The 17908-nt window shown below is 42.9% G+C and overlaps 1 protein-coding gene across 1 annotated transcript; it reads left to right on the plus strand.

The window, feature by feature from the left end:
* The first annotated feature begins 5505 nt into the window (after positions 1 to 5505).
* LMO2 (LIM domain only 2) lies at positions 5506 to 13181 on the plus strand. Its single transcript, XM_048058809.2, has 4 exons — positions 5506 to 5849; positions 5953 to 6121; positions 9482 to 9697; positions 12167 to 13181. Exons 1-4 carry the CDS (start codon positions 5843 to 5845, stop codon positions 12384 to 12386), a joined length of 612 nt encoding a protein of 203 aa, XP_047914766.1. The 5' UTR covers positions 5506 to 5842; the 3' UTR covers positions 12387 to 13181.
* Positions 13182 to 17908: the final 4727 nt, after the last annotated feature.

The raw sequence follows: 17908 nt of genomic DNA on the forward strand, positions 1-17908 counted from the left end.
GGCACAACGTCTGTACTCCATGGCATAGCGGGAAGCAAGATTCATTTCTCATCTCTGCTGCCTGCTGCCCCCAAGAGCACATTGCCTCCTTGGTGACACCAGGATGGCCATGTGAACTCGGGGACAGCAGGCTTGCTCATTAGAACTATCTGCTATTACATTTAGTTTGGGAAGATTGTTCTATCACACCTTGAAGCCCCAGAAATAATTGAAAACAGAAATAACAGCGTTATGCAGGGGAACAGCAAGACTGGTGTATCCCTGCAATGATGTCAGACTTCCTGGTATACTGCCAGCTGATGTCGTGTTACTGCATCTACCTGGCGACTCTCGGATAATAGGAATTAGTGCGTTAGCTAGACCAGTGGTAATCTTGACAAGCTACCTTTTGTTTGGGAAACAGCTTGGAAAGCTGCAAAATATGAAACTGTGTAACTTACAAGTCTGTATGTGTCTCTGTGTGTTTACAACTACATGCATGCATACACAAATGTATAATTATATACACATTACACATATACATATACAAATATATAAAGATGTATAAACATATAAATATGTGTATACATGTATGTGCATATATATATATGTAAACAGGGGAGCCTGAGCTACAGTTTCTGGTTGGTCTGTGACTCCCTCTGAAATTTTCTCTGAGGGTGTTTCTTTGCCAGTCACTGGTTATTTTCTGAAAGAAAAGTATTTGTGGGTCAGACTCAAAGCCCGTGCAGGTTAATATGTGTCTTTCCTCTGACACAGATGGGCTTTGGATGAGATGTTTAATACTGAAATAAAAGCTATCCGTAATGCCCTACTGGGATGACTCACATGCATAAGCACAGGGGAGAGTACTTAACCACAGAAAAGACTGAAAAGGTGCAAATTACTTGTAAGAACTGTACTGTAGAGCAGTAGCCTTATGGAAAAAAAATAAAAAATGACACGGTAATTGGATCTGGCTGGTGTGCCAGGCAGCGAGGGCTTGATGGGAGCAAGAGAAATCAATAAAAGAAGAGCGAGGAAATGGGGAGGGGGAACCTTTCACATTTCAGCAGTGAAACATTCCTTCATCTGACTGCCTCTAAGTTACCTTTCATCACCTGTGGTGTGACCTGCAGTGGAAGATTTCTCTCAGCTATAAACACAGGTTGTTTTTTTTCATCTTTGTTGCTTGTAGAAGAAAATAAGGCACAGGAAAACAAAAACTTACTACGGCTCAAACTTCTTTATGCACCAGACTTATCTGAAAGTCTGGACCTCACAATCCCAGGGCAAACCTCACCCTCAGTGTGGTTTTTATTGTTCTGGTTTGTTCTCTTCCAGTTCAAAGGGAAGGTTAACCCCCGAAAAGAGAAGTGTGTCCTTAGCCAGGAGTCTTTAGATCCTCTGAATCACACTTTGTAAAGAGCTTCCAAAGACTTTAACATTTGTGACTGTGGTCATCACTCAAGGAGAACTTATCCCTGCTATCACCACTTCCATTCCCAAGAAAGCGAGAAAATACACTAGCTGGAAGAGTGATGTGCAGTCTTTGACATGGAAAACAAAGCCAAAAACAAAGCAAAACAAAAAAAACACTAGAATTTGTGGTGACAGCATATATAACAGAAATTATTGTCTGAAAAAGAGAATTCCAGGTCCATGAAAAGGAAAAAAAATAAAAATCCTTGAATTATGTGTTGTCTTTCATGCCTATAGTATTACACAGTGGTGATGTTACACTACTGATATGGCACTGATTCTCCAGTGATGTAGTCAAATGTTGTCAGCAGAAACTGATTTGTACTGAAGCATTTTATATTCTTCAGAGAGACCAGAAACAGACAAATGGAATTGCTCCCAAGCCTCCTACCTTGTTCTGCAGTGTGAAAGTCGTGTCAAAAAAAAAAAAAAAAAAAAGCAACAACAGTCTGTTTCTTTAGGGTGTCACCCAAAGATCTGGCACGTCGAAGCTTCAGTTCACAATGTGGTGGAAAGGAGGATTATTTTGTTTGGCAAATAGGTGACCCCTCAAATGCAGCAGTGATTTTTCTAATACCATACGTTGGGTCAGTGGCAGACCATATCCCAAATTACAGAAGTCCATATTCCTTTTCTCTGCTACCTTTCATATTAATCCTTGAACGTCAGCCACGGTCTTGACTTTCCCATCCCATAGAAACTGCTAGCAGAAAATCTAGGCCACAGTCACTGAGATCTAATTTTTGTATCCATGCAGAGACTTAAATCTTCATAAACTATGTTTTAGGCAACCAATGTTACAGACTATTGAGGGCAGCAAAGTTAATCTCTCTATACACAGGCTTCTCTAAATGAAGGAGATCTGAAATTGTTCAATATTATCCATAAGCTCTAGGGGGAATAAAGCTAGGATATACTGAAGAAATAAAAGTAGGAGCAACCTGAGACCGAGTGGTCCTGACACTCTCCCAAATGAGCAGAGTTCCAAAATAAAGATGAAAATGTTCATTTGAAGAGGGGATGTTTCTTCAGAAACAGACACATTCAGCTATTTCTTTAGATGACACCACTCATAGAAACCATGCAGTTTTACATTAAATGTTCTTACAGAGAAATATAGAGAAAAGTCCAGCCAATTTATGCCAAGCACTGAATGTCAAACATGAATAATAACACTTGTTTTGATCTCAGCTATGCTCCAAGAATTAGTCTATAGTAGGATCTATATGAATAAAAGCTAATTGAAACCAAGAGTCATCCCTCATGATCTTTAATCCATCAGTGAACACAAAAAGCTGCACAACAACGACAACAAAAAAAAAAAGCACTGGAAAATACGGCCTCACAGAGAAAGGGACAATGGAAAGAAAAGCCTTCACTAAAAATAGTACTAGTCTTTTTGTCCCTGTGCAGGAAATGTAGGCACCACGAATTCTAGCACTGAATAACGCTTTGTCTTTGTGAACATTATTCAGCAGGAGGCAAAAGTAAATCAACAAGCAATTCTGCTGAGGGAAGTAAATATTTACAGATGGGAAAACTGAGGCACAGAGGTATTAAGGGACCTGCCAGAGATGGAAAAAAGAAGCAACTCTTCATTACTGGCCAGCAGTTCTGTTGGGATACAGGACTCCTCAGGTGGGCATACTCTGTCCAGAGTGAGAGTCTATTATGTATAAACCCAATACAGGAAAATTGAATTGTCTCCCCAGAATGTGTACATTTTTGATCCCCAAAGGCATTAGAAGACACAGCTCCTGCTTAGAAGGCCAAAGACCTTCTTGCTGGGCTTTTACTGCGAATCCAGTGGGAACTTTCAGTAAGGACGAACCCAAAAAGCTGAAGAAAAAGTGCTTACAGAAATTACATTTGGGCAAAAGCCAACAGCAGTTTGGTACTCACCCATAGGGCAGGACACTGCCCCTGGCAGCTTCTGTTTATCTTCTGACACACTGGTGCTTGCAAAACAATGTTTTGGCTTAGTCCAAACCCCTCCTGATGTATGGGGCCAAGCGATGCCTGGTGTCTTTGCTGTGCAGTTTGTTCAAGACACGACGACAACTTTAATCCTCACGCAGCATTTCCTGATTGCTCTTTTTTTAAGCAGATTGACCTCAAGCACTGTCCCACTCACCATGGTGGAGCAATCCATTTGTTTTGCTATGAACCAGCAGATCGACTGCTTTTATTCGCTTTTCTTAAATCTACCCACACTACTTTGCCTAGCATCTCTCTTTCATAGGAGAGAGAGAGAAGACAAGAAATAACCTTGCAGTCATTATTACATTCTTTTTTTTTTTTTTTTTTTTTTAACACTGGGAGGCAGATGGTGTCTGGAGCAACATTCAGTGATACCAGCACCATCACAAGTACTGCAGTTAAACAATTGGCTTTTCTAGGAAGTTTGTTCTGGATCTGAAACGTGCCGATGTCTATGTTTTTGTCCCTCACCAAAGCAGTTGAACCAGCCAGTCTCTTTTACATAGACAGAAGGACAGTTGTCTTAAGTTATTAATTTTGTGTAAATTTTGGAAAAGTGAATAGAAGAGAGACGGCACACCAATATGGTTGTAGAGTATGCACAACGGCATCATCTGAATGAGAAAATTTACCTGGCATTATAGAATTGTTCACATTATTCCATCAGAAACTATTCAGAGTATGAATGCCCCAATCATTGGGGAAATTTTGACTCAGACTTTATTAAACCTTGAAACATGGAGCCAGGAGAAATCAAGCTCACAGAAATGACTTTTTTTTTCTTTCTTCAAACATGTTTGAAGTTCTTATGCCTGGTTTTGATCCACCTTTAAGTCCAATTTCTGATTTTTTAAACCAACCTAATAATTTTCCTATCAGTTAATTTTTTTTTGTGTACCTTGCAATAGTTTAATTATTCTGTCTTCCTGAAAGGTTTATATCTGACTTTTCTGATGGCAGTGTAAATATGTAAGAAATGAAATATTCATCATCCTGTCTGGAACCTAACAAAGGAGGCTGTTCCTTTAACAGAAATGTTCGGTTATGAGAGTGGCTGTCATCCTGTAATAACTTGAAATACGTTGGAGATAATTTTTTTTTTAGAATAAGAAAGATGCGTTCTAATGACCAGTGATGGCTCTAAAGTGTTGCGAAAGCTTGGTTCAAAGCCCCTTGAAATGAATAACAGTCCTTCTGCTGACATTACTAATCTTCGAATCGGGCTCATTAATGTATTTCAGATATTATAACCCTAGCTGCCAAAAAGCTGGGAAAAAAATAGAAAGCAGTCATAAAAATAGACATCAAACATTTCTGCTCTGGGAATTGATACAGAAGCTAAGTATTTCTGCCGGAGCGTTATTGCAGACCTTTTCTTTCTGTTTTTAAAGGAATTAGCAGGGCAAGCAGCTCGTCTCAGCCAGGCTTCTGCCCCCCAGCAGTCGCCAGTACCTAACGCCACAGGGGCTGGAAAATGCTCCAGTTGCGGTAACAGTTCTCACCCGGTCCTTTCCGGGATGTGCTGCGCGGATGGAGAGGAGGGGGAGGAAGGATGGGAGGGGAAACAGAGATACCGAGGCGAGAGTTTCCCATCTTTAGCTCCCCTGCGACTCCCTACAGATCAATACCTGGTACTCTGGAGCTTTTTTAGCTCACTGACATCAGGCGGCATCGAGACCTGAAAGCGTTGTATCGCTGCCCAAGAACTCGGGGGCGCCTAGGAGCGGGCGGCCGTGGATGCTCACTACGGGATAGCAGCGAGACACAATTCAGTCGGCCAGTTTGCACCCTAGGTAGAAGAAGGACGGCACCTAGGCTCTCCCCTAGCGTTTTCCCCTGCAGATCTCACAGCCCCGTGCAAAGCCCTGCCTGTGCGTGCGGCATGTGCGTGTGCAAGGGATGGACCGGGTGAGGGGGGGCGGCAGCCCAAAACGTGAAGCGGGGGCTTCTTCTTCGCAGCCCTTCGGGTGAGCCTCGGCTGGCAGCCGGCGGAGCGCTGTGAAATTGTGTCGCGACAGGGAACCGCAGCGCCCCGGGTGTCCCTTTAAGCAGCCGAGCGAGCGGCGCTGCTGCCGTTCGCATTGCCAAACCCCCGGGAGTCCAGTTAAGAAACGGGCAGCTGTCTCTTTAAGTGTGATTTCCTTCTATTGTATTTGAATCGTGATCAGGAAAAAGGAAATGAAACCGGAGCCCCGGGGCCGAGCCAGAGGAGCCGTAATAATGATGCCGAGCCGCACCTCGGCGGCACACGCGCCTCTCCCGGGGGCGTGCTGAGAGCTGCCGGGGGCTGCGCGGCGCGGAGCGGTGCGGAGCGGTGCGGAGCGGTGCGGGGCAGGCAGCGGTGGCCGCGGCCGCAGCCCCCCCCCGGCCCCGCCGCCCGGCGCGCAGGAGGAGCGCGGCGAGGATGGGAGGTGAGAGCCTGCGGGCCGGCCTGCGGACACCCGGCCCCGGGCGGCGGCCCCAGCCCCCGTTCCTCCTCTCCCTCTCTCTCTCTCTCTCTCTTTGGTGTTGCAGGAGGAAATCCTGTGAATGTCATTGGGGGGCGGAGGGGGAACTCGGCTGGCGAGAAGGCGTCGAGAGCAGACAGCCTCTGCGGGGGCAGAGCCCACCACCGGCACACTACAAAGGAGCAATCCCTGCCAATGTCATCGGCCATCGAGAGGAAGAGCCTCGATCCTTCCGAGTAAGTGGCCTCCTCCCTCCCGCACCTCCCCCGCCGTGCCGCCGGGCTGCCGCGGGGACCCCCCCGGGGGGCTGCCGCCGGCCCCGACCCCCGCCGCGGGCGCCCCTCGGCCGGTCCCCGCCGGGCTCGGATGCGCGGAGCGGGCGGCGGAGCCCGGGGAAGCCGCGGCGGGGGAGCGGGCGGCCGTGAGGGGCATCCGCGGGCGCGGAGGAGCCGGGAGCCGCTCCGAGAGGCGGCGGGAGCGGTGCTCGCCCGGGCTGGAGCCGCCGGCCCCTCGGAGGGGCTCTGCGCCCCGTGTCCGAGCCGCCCGGCTCGCCGCCGCCGATCAGAGCGAAAGGTCAGGGCTGCTCTGTGCGGGTGCCCCACTTCCACATTTTCAGCATGCGAGGCACTTCGCAACTTTCAAGGGCTCGGGTAAACCGCTGGGGGTGGCTGTGCTGCAAAGGGCATGCGGGGAGACGTGACGGACGGGGTGCGGGGGGCGAGAATTGCCCTCCACGTTTTCCACCCAGGGCCGGACCCTGGTGCTGTGCAGGGTCCCCAGGCGGTGCCGTGCAGGAAGGTGCCAGGGTGGGTGCCAGGGTGGGTGCCAAGGTGGGTGCCAGCCCCTCCGCACCTGCTGCCCCCGGCCCCGGGCTCGGCAGGGCAGCACAGCACCGCGCCGCCCCATAGCCGCAGCTACGCTCGGCGGCAATCACGATAAGAAAGAGAGAGAGAAAAATAAAATCTCCGTTTTCAGATAACGCTTAAAACATCGCTCTTAGGAAAGTTCAGCCATTCGTGGTTTGTTTCCTGTGAGATATTAACAATGCCATCTCTCGAAGCCCCAAGTGAACACATGGGAACCATTTCTTTGGCGGATTAAATCAATTCATGCCATGTCGCTTTTCACTTTTTATATGCTACCTTTTTTCTTATTTTATACCATCTTTTCAGAATGATAATCTAAGCTCCTAGGTATAAGACGCCAGGGTTTGAACTGTACCGTTTTAGTAGTATTTATTTATTTACCTCCTGTGTGTTCTAGTGACTTAGGCGCTGGCTTAGAAGTCTATGGACATCAAAAAGCTAATGCAGAAAACAGAAATTCTGTTCTGCGTAAACATCCGCCAGGCTGTTCCGGAGTTTAGGGCTTTCAGAGAACTGGCTTGTGATTCCCAAGCACCCATAAGACAAAATATTTGGGGGGCATGTCTGAAGTTTCAAATAACGGACAACAAAGGATAATAGCGTGCCTTTCCTTATACTTGCATGCTCTGCTGAGAGGCTCACAGAACTTGTCTGAGGACATGAGAGGAGCCCGTGCCTCATGAAAGGAAGGATGGGGCTCGAAAGAAAAAAACTTGGAAAAAGTGGGGCCTGATCATAGGATTTTAATGGAATTTGCAGAGCAGAGAGCTAGAAAGAGTGGGGTGTTATGACAGCACTTTCAGGGCACAGCAGTTTAAACACAGAGGAGCGAAAAGCAGACTAGTGTATAATCAGATCATATCTGAGGGCTCAGCTTGTCTAAGTAAGAGCTGCAGGATCAGTTTCACAGCACAGAAGTTCTTGGCCACCCGTCATTTCTCCACACTGAAGAAAGTAATTTTTTCATAGAAAACTGCTGACCCAGTAACTATGCTTTACAGAAAGCTACCTGAGGCAGCAGCAACATAATTTTTCCTGTTGGAAACTCGGAGCAGCCTGGCTCTCCTCTCTCAGTGTGGTTCCCCTCTGCCCATGCCAGCCTGATGGAGTATAGACCAGCGACGGAGGCAAAGCGCTGGCAGACTCTATTAGGGCAGTGCACCGAATGATTTGGGGCTCTGCTCTGCCTCGTGTTGAGCACCTCAGTCATGATCCAGCAAAGCAGATAAGCATAAATGTGCAAACATATGACTTCCTTGCTGCCAGCCACAGGTTTAAAACTCAGCAAGTGCTTAAAGGATTGATCCCCTAGTCTTTTGATTAACTTCCCTGGGTTCTGGATGAGGCCCTCAGTGGCAGTGCCAGGTCACTGCAAGACTTGCAGAAATGAGCTCACATGCCTTCCTTTTAATTTTTGCTGATTTTTTTTTTTTTTGGCAGATCTACACAAAAAGGCAAATAAGAGTATTCCTTAAGAAAGTAGTTTCGAAGAAAATTACTGCTTTATCCCCAGGTGTTGCCAGAACCAACCCAGACTTCAGAGCTTTTTAAAAATGAAAAAAAAATATCCTACATGAATAGTCAATGCTAGTATCACACTAATGATTTGTGCTTCTTTCCACTCAGGGATGTGTAAATCTGCAATAATTGTTTGACATCATTTGAGCTATGCTGTTGTAGACCCATCTCAGGGGATTCATGTCCTTAGCTGAAGGAAAAAACAGCAGTAACATCAGGTAACATGCTGGCTTTATTAAAAACAGCAGCAAAACATAAACCAGCTGGGCAACAGCCACATCTGTTGTATTTATTTAATGCTGTTCAGTGAAATATCATCCCTTAGTCCCCAAATTTGCAATTCCCAAAGGAAAATTGACTGCATGTAAAATCCCTCAGGTATCTTTTCTAGTCCTGTAGCCCTTGGTGAGGCAGAATTCCCTTGCTTCCAGCAGCACTACTGTCAAAGCTTGAAGAATCAGGTCTACAAGATAGGCTCATGCATTTTGGGGTTCATGCACAGATGCTTTATGGTAATGCTAGGGTTCTTCCATAAGTTATAGGTAATTCCAGAGGTTATCTGGGTTGATTAGGTTACTTACAGATGTTTATAGGTACATTTAAAAAATCTTGTTGAAAAAAGGCACATTTTTTTATGGCAAAGAAAGCCTTGCTACGTTTTGTGGGCAAAACAGAATTACTCGAAAATTGGAAGAAAATGGTAAGAACTTCTAGGACTTTGTGGTTGTTGGCATTTGTCAGTCTATACAGACATGACCAGCATTTCTATGAAATAGTGAATCCAGGCATCTTTTTGAAAAGATCTTTAATCATGTGAAAATCACATTATTTGATTTTTTTTTTTTAGTCGTCTTAACATAGTAGATGTGTTTACAGTAATGAACACACACGGGTGATACAGAGACTTTTGTGTTTATGCATTACCCTTTGAAGAAAAGTATAAAATTAGTTCGCAGATGTTTGGATACTCTTGCTAACTCCTTATATCCTAAGCTGTCCCTTTCTTTTTAAAGCACAAGAAGAGTGAAGTCCTTCTCCCTCTTGTGCCAGAAGGGGATAAATCATTTACTCTGCTGGGAGAAGAAATGAAGATGTATTCTGTTCTAACTTAACCAATCTTTCATTTTGTTTAGTTTTGTTTTTCCCTCTGCATCTTCTCACGTGGATGGTTGCAGGGTACATTCTCCTCCAGCAATGCTTTCATTCACGCAGGGAGCCAGTGGATGAAGTGCTCCAGATCCCCCCCTCACTGCTGACATGTGGTGGCTGCCAGCAGAACATCGGGGACCGATATTTCCTGAAGGCCATCGATCAGTACTGGCACGAAGATTGCCTCAGCTGTGACCTGTGCGGGTGCAGGCTTGGAGAAGTGGGGAGACGGTTGTATTACAAACTGGGCAGGAAGCTCTGCAGAAGGGACTATCTCAGGTATACAGCCTCCCCAGCCCACTTCTTCTACCCTAGCTCCCCTTCTTTCTACCATTTCAGCTTTGCTTATTAATTTAAGGTATAGCAGTGAACAAAGGTCCATAATTAATTCAGTTTGATTCATCTTAAACATAGAGTTTAACATGGTTTGCTAAGTGCTGCTGCTCCCCCCAGTAGCTCCAGGCTGACTGAGCTGTGTCAGCATGGGATGCTCTCAAGTAGAAACCGGGGAGCGGTGAAGAATTTCAGCAAGAAGGGCTTCCTGCACCTGAGCTGACCATGAGCCAGTTCCCTGGAATGGCTTTAAGTAGTTCTGTGCTTCTCCAAGCATTGCTGTGGAGCTGAAAGTTATATAAAACAGGTGCCAAGATCAGCTACTGATGAAAGATCATTTAGTTCTCTCATTTATGAACACAGTATCCAAGGTAACTGAATTTAATTCATTTTCCTGATGCAGTAATATCGGCTGTATAAGAGATGCTTGACTCTACCAACCAGCAGGGCCGCTGTACTCGTTTGGTTTCTGCAGTGACTGCCTTTTATACATGGATTGATTCATGTCTTTTTCTGCATCACTGGTGAACTTATCTGGAACACTTCAAGCAGAAAGAGACAATGTGTTGTATGCTTATTGCAAAGCTGCAGCCAGTACAGGAAAGTTTGATCCTGCTAATTTGCACCCAGTGGATTTTTGACATTCTTAAGCCTGGTCCTGAACAGACGTGAACTTAAGATATTTGGCTGAATCAGATCCCATGAACACACTTGTTAAGGGTGTTTTCATGAATATCTCTGTCTATCTGATTTGCCATAATTTGTAAGTAGAAGGATTAAACTGAGATTAATATATTTCAAGAAAATTGATAATAAAAGATCTCTGTATTCTCAATTACAAGAAAAGTGTTTTGATCTTTGCTGTGCTGGTTGTATAGCATTTCTTCTAATGGATCCTTAATGTTGCAGGAAGTCTGTGGAACAGAATAAAGATACTTTATATTTTTTTCAGTTACCTTACAAAAGTCTACAAAATATAAAGTAACAGAGGAGCTCCTAATTATTGTATCCTGGAGCTTGCTGATGGGAATTTTGCTTAGCAGAAATTAAGAACCGAGTTATGCAAATGGGACCTCTTATAAACACTCGGCATGTGCCGTATTCCAGCAATCAACCAGTGTTAGCTACACTTTCCAAATACTTTTCATCTTAAAATAGAAGCAACAGAATATATGGCAATGCAATTAATGTATTTTCTTGCAGTGAATTCAAATGTTTTTATTTATTTAGTAATGTAACATATAATATCTTCCATTATTAACAAGAAATTTTGCAACTTTTTTGTACCCTTGTTATTACTTTTGTTGGGCAGAAGTAGACACTGACATCTCCTGGTAGAAGAAAGAAACGATGTCTTTTCCCCTTAAAGAGCTCTCTTTAGTGGGTGTTCCATTTCCAGTTCAGGTTATATGAAGCAGGTAAAGTATATGAAAGTGAAGTGTAGGGGGTGGACAAAGTCTTTATGGAATTAGTATCAAAATGTAGAAGTCAAATTCAATAGGTGTAAACTTTAAACAAGTAATAGAAATTCTTCCCCCTTCTAAGAATATATATATATTATATATCTTCTATATGTAATATATATACATATAAATAGATATCTTCCTGCTTATTTATTAATGATATGACTTGCAAACTCTGTAACCAGCACTCTGTGTGAAGTGCTGGCATTCGTTTTGTCATCACACGTGGCTGAGTATGTTGCACTGCTCCAGCAGAGAGTGGTGGTGCATGCTGTGATGGGGATACCTATGTGGTGCATTCATTAGAGTCTTCTTTTAAAAGAAAATACCATAATAATCTCAGCAGGGGGTCTAAATGTGGATAAAAGATCAGTCCAATCATAAAATTGTTTGGGCTAGCATAGTACCTGGAAGGTCTTAGCATGTGTCCATCTGAAACCCAGCAGGAGTGATTTCATGGATACAGAAAGGTTTGAGTTTGAAAGAATTTCAAACAAAAAGAGACAGTAGTATGTTAAATCATAGCTTGTGTCAAGCTTCCTTCTTATAAACTTCAAATACAACAGCTTAAGATAGGCAAAAATTATCAGCTGAAACTAATTTCTATTGATCATATATGTGCAAGTATTTGCATCACACAACTTTATGCTATGATCCAACAGTCCTTTACTCCCCCTGAAGCTGCTCAATATTTCAGGATAAGGTCACTGATCACAGAAATCAATCACATTGAAAATAGGTGAGGACCTTGGACTTTCTACTTCAATTTTTGGTATTGCAAAGTTTAGAATTTTGTTCAGCAGCTTTCCATGTGACCTCTATGTATCTTTGACAATAGTATGACTAATGGGGCAAGGCACTGATGTTTTGGTGTGTTTCTGTTTTGATTTGTGTTATTCCCCATCTCTCCAGCAATGTAACTCTGCTTACTTCTCTGCTGTTGTTGTTTTAGGCTTTTTGGCCAAGATGGCCTCTGTGCCTCCTGTGACAAACGAATCCGGGCTTATGAGATGACCATGCGGGTGAAGGACAAAGTGTATCACCTTGAATGCTTCAAATGTGCTGCCTGCCAGAAACACTTCTGTGTTGGGGACAGATACCTCCTCATCAACTCGGACATAGTATGTGAACAGGACATCTACGAGTGGACTAAGTTAAACGGAATGATATAGCAAAGACATGGCTCATGGTCTATAAAAGACATCTCACGGGTGACACAGACGCATAGCTACAGTGAGGAGATAACCACCTGAGCTATGTGCTTTGTCTAAAATGGGGGGAAAATACCACAGAGTAGGCCCTTTTCAGGCAGTGCTACGTAGAATCTAAACTACATACAAGTGAAGAAGGGAGACTGAAGCAATAGTAGATAGACTGACTTCTGTTAACAAAGGCGTATTGACAATAACTGACATCAGCCAGATAGGCAAGAGTTGGGGAACAACCATAATGTGGTAATGAATGCTCATAACTGGAAAAACAGTAGTGACTTATGTAAAGAGATGTTATGACTTTGTCACCTGCAGACTAGGATTGTGCAATTGATTTTTCTTTTCATCTTGTTTTAGTTACTCAGTTTAGACAACAGCTCCTAATGTAGATATGAAGAAGAATACTGGAAGAAAATGGCCAGTCACTTACATGGTCATTCAATAAGGCCTTACATTTCGGGTAGGACAGAAAGTGGGAAGAGGGTGGGGGTTATTTTTGCATGGATTTTTTTTTTTTTCCTGTGAGAATGAAGAATGCATCCTCTAGTCCCAAACTGTTCTTCAAATAAATAAATAAAATCCTGCTGAATAGCTGTTTTGGGGCACTGCTGTTTCAAGATGAGATGTTCCACAGATCATTTCTATACAAATATAAATCTAAAGAGTTGTTCAACTATTTTAATAACTTAGATTATATCGATAAAATATTTGTTGTGTGTAGTAAGACTCTGCAGCTTTAATAAAAATAACAGAAGATTTGAGTGTTGCTATTTCTTTCTTGGGAGCCAGACTGGATATTTTGTTTGCATTAGATATTTTATTTTTTGGTGGAGGGGTTTCTACACTTGGTCTACAACTGATTCCTGCTGTATCCACTTAAGGTTGTGTTTCAAAGCAGTAATATGAGAACACCAGCTTTGCCGAGTTCTTCACACTGAGGGGAAGTCAGATAGTGTTGTGTGATGCTGAGGCTCTTTGGTGCTTATGAGAATGTTTCGAGGCTGGGTGCCCACAGTGAAATACATTTGGGCATTACTTTGCGACAAAAACAGGGGCTATCTGATCTCAGAGGAGACTGTGTAGGATTAGGGTCTCCTAGAAAGATAGCTGGTCCTGATTTTGCTCTGGGTTATTGAATCCAGTATAATATAACTTAGAGCCGATCAATACTTGCTTGTGTTTAGAAGGAGTTAAGTTCAAGGCCTCTCCTTCAAAGACTGTTGCCACTTGCATATTAAGCAGAAGGAAGTTTCTTAGTGTTATAGTAATAATAACATGAGACATATGCCTGGTCAGGCAAAAGTGGACGTTGAGTATCTTACTCCAACACTGACAGGTAGTAGGAGTTAGGGAAGCCTAGAGCAAAGCAAGCATGGAGTGACCTCCTCATTAAGCCTTCCCAGCTTGCAGAAAGATCCACAGAGATCTTTGAACTTGTCCTCAGACCTCTTTGCTCAACACTCAGACCCATCCTCCATGAGTTTGCCCTGCCCCTTTTTCGACTTTTACACTTTCAGCCTCCTTAATGTCCCAAAGCAATGATTTTCACGGTTTGATTCTATGCCGTGTTTATTTCAAAACCTGTTTCCTGACCTCTTCATTGGGTGTCCACTATATTGGGAGAGAGAATGAATGGTCATTTCCTGTCAGGTTTTTTGCACTATTCCTGACTTTAAAGGCCTATAACTTATCCCCTCCAACTTGTCTCTTTCTGATATGAATAGTCCAAGTTCCTTCTTGCATGAAAGCTGTTTCACACCTCTGGTCCTCTTCACATCTCTGTTCCTCATCTCTATATATTTTCTGGTTCTACTCTGTTCTTCTGAGAGTGTCAAAAGAACTGGGTATTCTGCTCAAATGTTTTAAAAATAGAGCTGATAGCACAGTGGAACAAATCTGATAATCTGCTCAGAAGACAGTTGTTACGTTCATTCACCCCATCAGTACTAATATATGAGTAATAGCACCTAAGCGTATGGATATCTATTTGTCTGATTCTTTTCAATAGAATTATCACCTAAGGGATCTGTCATCCAACTGGCAGTGCTAATCACTGAAAACATTTTGCATTTTACATTTTACGATGTATATTCTGAGAGCTCTTTTTTTTTTTTTTCTTGGTTTTGTTGTCACAGCCAGCACTGGGGACAAAAAGCTTTCAGTTTTATTACCACTGAAGTGGGAGACTATACAAGGGACATAATGAGATCATGTTTGAAAAGAGAAAGTGCAGTTTGAGTGCTCTGTGATTTAGCTCTTCTCAAGTGATATGCTGACCTCTGGAGGCCATAGGCAGCCGTTATAATTACAACTCAGCCTAAAATACATCCTTGTCAGCACAGACAAGAAAGCTATGTACCCAGAGCGAGGAAAATCCAGGTAGCATCTTCTGCACTCTCAGTGGCTCCTTGCCAATACTGTCTCAATATCCCTGTTAGCTTACCCCTCTTGCTGGATGCATCTGTGATGCTAATGCAGGGTGCATGTGCACAATCATTTTTGGGTCTGTGCATGGGAGCACATGCACACAGTGAGCACTGTATCGACAGATAATGAAGTAACAACAGCTTCATGGCAGATGCCATGAAGCGTTAAAGCTTTCCAAATCATCATGCCATGTCATGCCATTGCAGTGTCTCTCTCAGAGCCCTCTTCTTTCACTCCTCTCCTTTCCCTGAAAAAAATACACCTCGATGGCACTACAGTATGAGCAGGAGAGAGGGGTGTTTACAACGTCATCGACTAGTTCATGGCAAGAAAATTTTACAGATGACAGCAATCTGTTATAAAGCTGCTCTTTCTGCACTCCCCTGCCAATGGCATGTTGACACAGACAAGTATCAAAGGGACTGTGATGCACCAGGGAGTGTGAAGTCCGCTCCAACACACGGAAGCGCTGGCCGCAGGACCTCCCCACAAGTAGCATGGATTTCGGACAGTGGGCAGAGTTCTGCTGGTGGTCATGACACTGCTTGGGCAACCGAGGGACAAAATGAGCTTCCCCTTGACAAAGTAGGCAGTGATTTCGACTGTTCAGAAGTGCCATGAAGAGGTTTTGAGCCACATTCTGATCTCACACAGCTTGATGATACGAGTGACTCTGGAATAACTGAAACCACAGAATTACACCTGTATAAAGATAGCATTGACATGATCAGAAGCAACTGAGATCATTACAGATAATACTTTTGACATTTATTCCTTTTACAGTGTAATTTTTAACCTTTCTCAGTCATACTGTATCTTATAGAGAAGTCTGACTGAAAATGGAGTATGAGGGGCCTTGTTAACACCTGAGTTGAAATTAGGTGATAGTGTCAATAGTTCAGGAAGGCTTTGCACTAACGAAAGCAAGATCTCTGTTTTGTTCCCGCCTCGGAAAGTATTTCCCGTGTGACTTCGGGCAATTTAGTTAAATATTTTGCTTCTCTGCCCACCTGTGAAATGGAAATATTATCACCTATTCTTTAAAAATTCGAAAACATCCTAATGGAAATACACTCATTATTTTGTGTAAGGTATAACTTACACAGGGAAATGTGTTTAAAACCTAAACGAATATATTTGTAATGGAAAGATGCTGCAGGGTGGATATTCTTATTTTATTATACGGCCAACTATTTTATCTAGTCCTTGTAACTTTAGAAGGGGCTTAAGCTAAACCAGAAAACAACAGCTTGTGCCAGAAGAGTCTCTGCTTAAGCAGCAGTATGACTCTACCTGTATAATTATACCAGTCTGTTGATAATCCCAGCCAGAAAAACCTTGAGACATCACAGAACAAGACGTATGCGTGCCAGAAAAGAAAAGAGGTTAAAAAAAATAAAAAATAAAAAACTATCAAGTGTAAAAATATAAGGCAAAATGCTGTAGTCATTCCTAACACTTCTTTTGCTGCTAGATTCCCATGTGGAGATGCGTTTATCACACTGCTGTGAGTTACCACTTTTTCAAGCCTGCTGCATTACTCATAACACTCATAAGTCATTTGTAACTCTTGTTCTCTGGATTCAGGAGGAGGGAGAAGAGATTTTTCTTGGAATTAGTGTAACCAATACTTCACCTCCATCCCCACTCCAAGTGTGTTCCTTACAGTAAAGAGTCTCTCCTGGAACAACAAGATAATAAAATGCTTTGAAAACAATGATAAAAATAAACACAAAAATTATTTAACATCATAGAAAAAACACGATAATCTGCATATGACTTCATCAGCTGATATTCAAATGCTTTGTCCTTTATATGTTTTCAATATCAGCAGTATTTTAAAAGGCATATCATCCTTCAAGATTTCCCTTCTTTGTCCCCATTATTCAATGTCATGCATGGTAGGAAGATGAGAGCATTACCATCGATATCACTTTTTTAATTCCATGTCCTTGAATAAGGGCAATAAGAACCCTGCATAATAGAGTTTTCAGCAGAGAGAGTAAATGGGAATCGGTTGTTAATTCAATACAGGATTCAGAAGCTGTCTCTCCCTTCTCTGTTCTCAAGGTAATACTGTGCCTCCAATTGTCATTATACCCAAGAATCGAATTATTTGAATTCTGGACACATCAGCACAAAACTGAAGACTCCCTGCCAATTTCGTAGCCTGCTTGGAAGAGAACATCACAGAGCATCACTCATTTATACGACTGCCAGCCTGAGACTGTAAATTCAGGAAACAAGAAGGCCTCAGGTGCTGCACTTTAACATGTCTTTCTGCTCCTGAATCACCCCCCCCTCCTCACTACCCCCCAGACAAGGTAACATTTTATCTCTGAAAGGCAAAGCTTTCAACCATCTGCCAGGATGAGCACAGACTCTGTATGGCCTGAATGTGAATTGAAAATGAGACTATTAAGTCTATTAATTGATAACAGTGACTTGTGACTTTGAAGGCGATTCATGACACTTGGAAAAATAATCTATAAAGATTTCAGTTGCTCTGAAAAGACAGTGCAGCATCAGCTTATTTCACTTGCAGCAGGTTCATCTCTTTTATAGAGCATACTGCACTGCAGGCAATGGAAATTTTAATGGACACTGGAGAAAAATGATCTAGTTCTCTGTCCCACAACAAAAAAAGAAACCATAAAAAGACATAAAACAGAGAGATTGAGATACGTTATCAGAAAACATTTAAGGAATTGTAATTAATTTAAGATTTAGAAGTCTTTCCATGAGATGAAGATTAAACTGGCAGAAAGTTGAACCTTGTTTGAAGCAACTTGTTCCCTCCTGCTGTGAGTATTTTTGTACCAGTCTAATGAGATGGCACATCTCTGAAAGGTTCCTAATACACCAGCAGATCTCTGCCAGTTAGTTAATAAACATATTTTGCAGGAGTATACCATATTCTGTTCAATGCTTTTTAAGCGTCTTGCAAATTTTTAAGCTACAAACAACCCTTTTTAAGCTACAAACTACACTCCACAGGTGGGGAAACTGAGGACTAAGATTGACCTAACCTGTTTAAAAATTGCACGGTAACTCTG

The sequence above is a fragment of the Anser cygnoides genome, chromosome 5 (assembly GCF_040182565.1).
Source record: "Anser cygnoides isolate HZ-2024a breed goose chromosome 5, Taihu_goose_T2T_genome, whole genome shotgun sequence".
NCBI classification, from domain to species: Eukaryota; Metazoa; Chordata; class Aves; order Anseriformes; family Anatidae; genus Anser; species Anser cygnoides.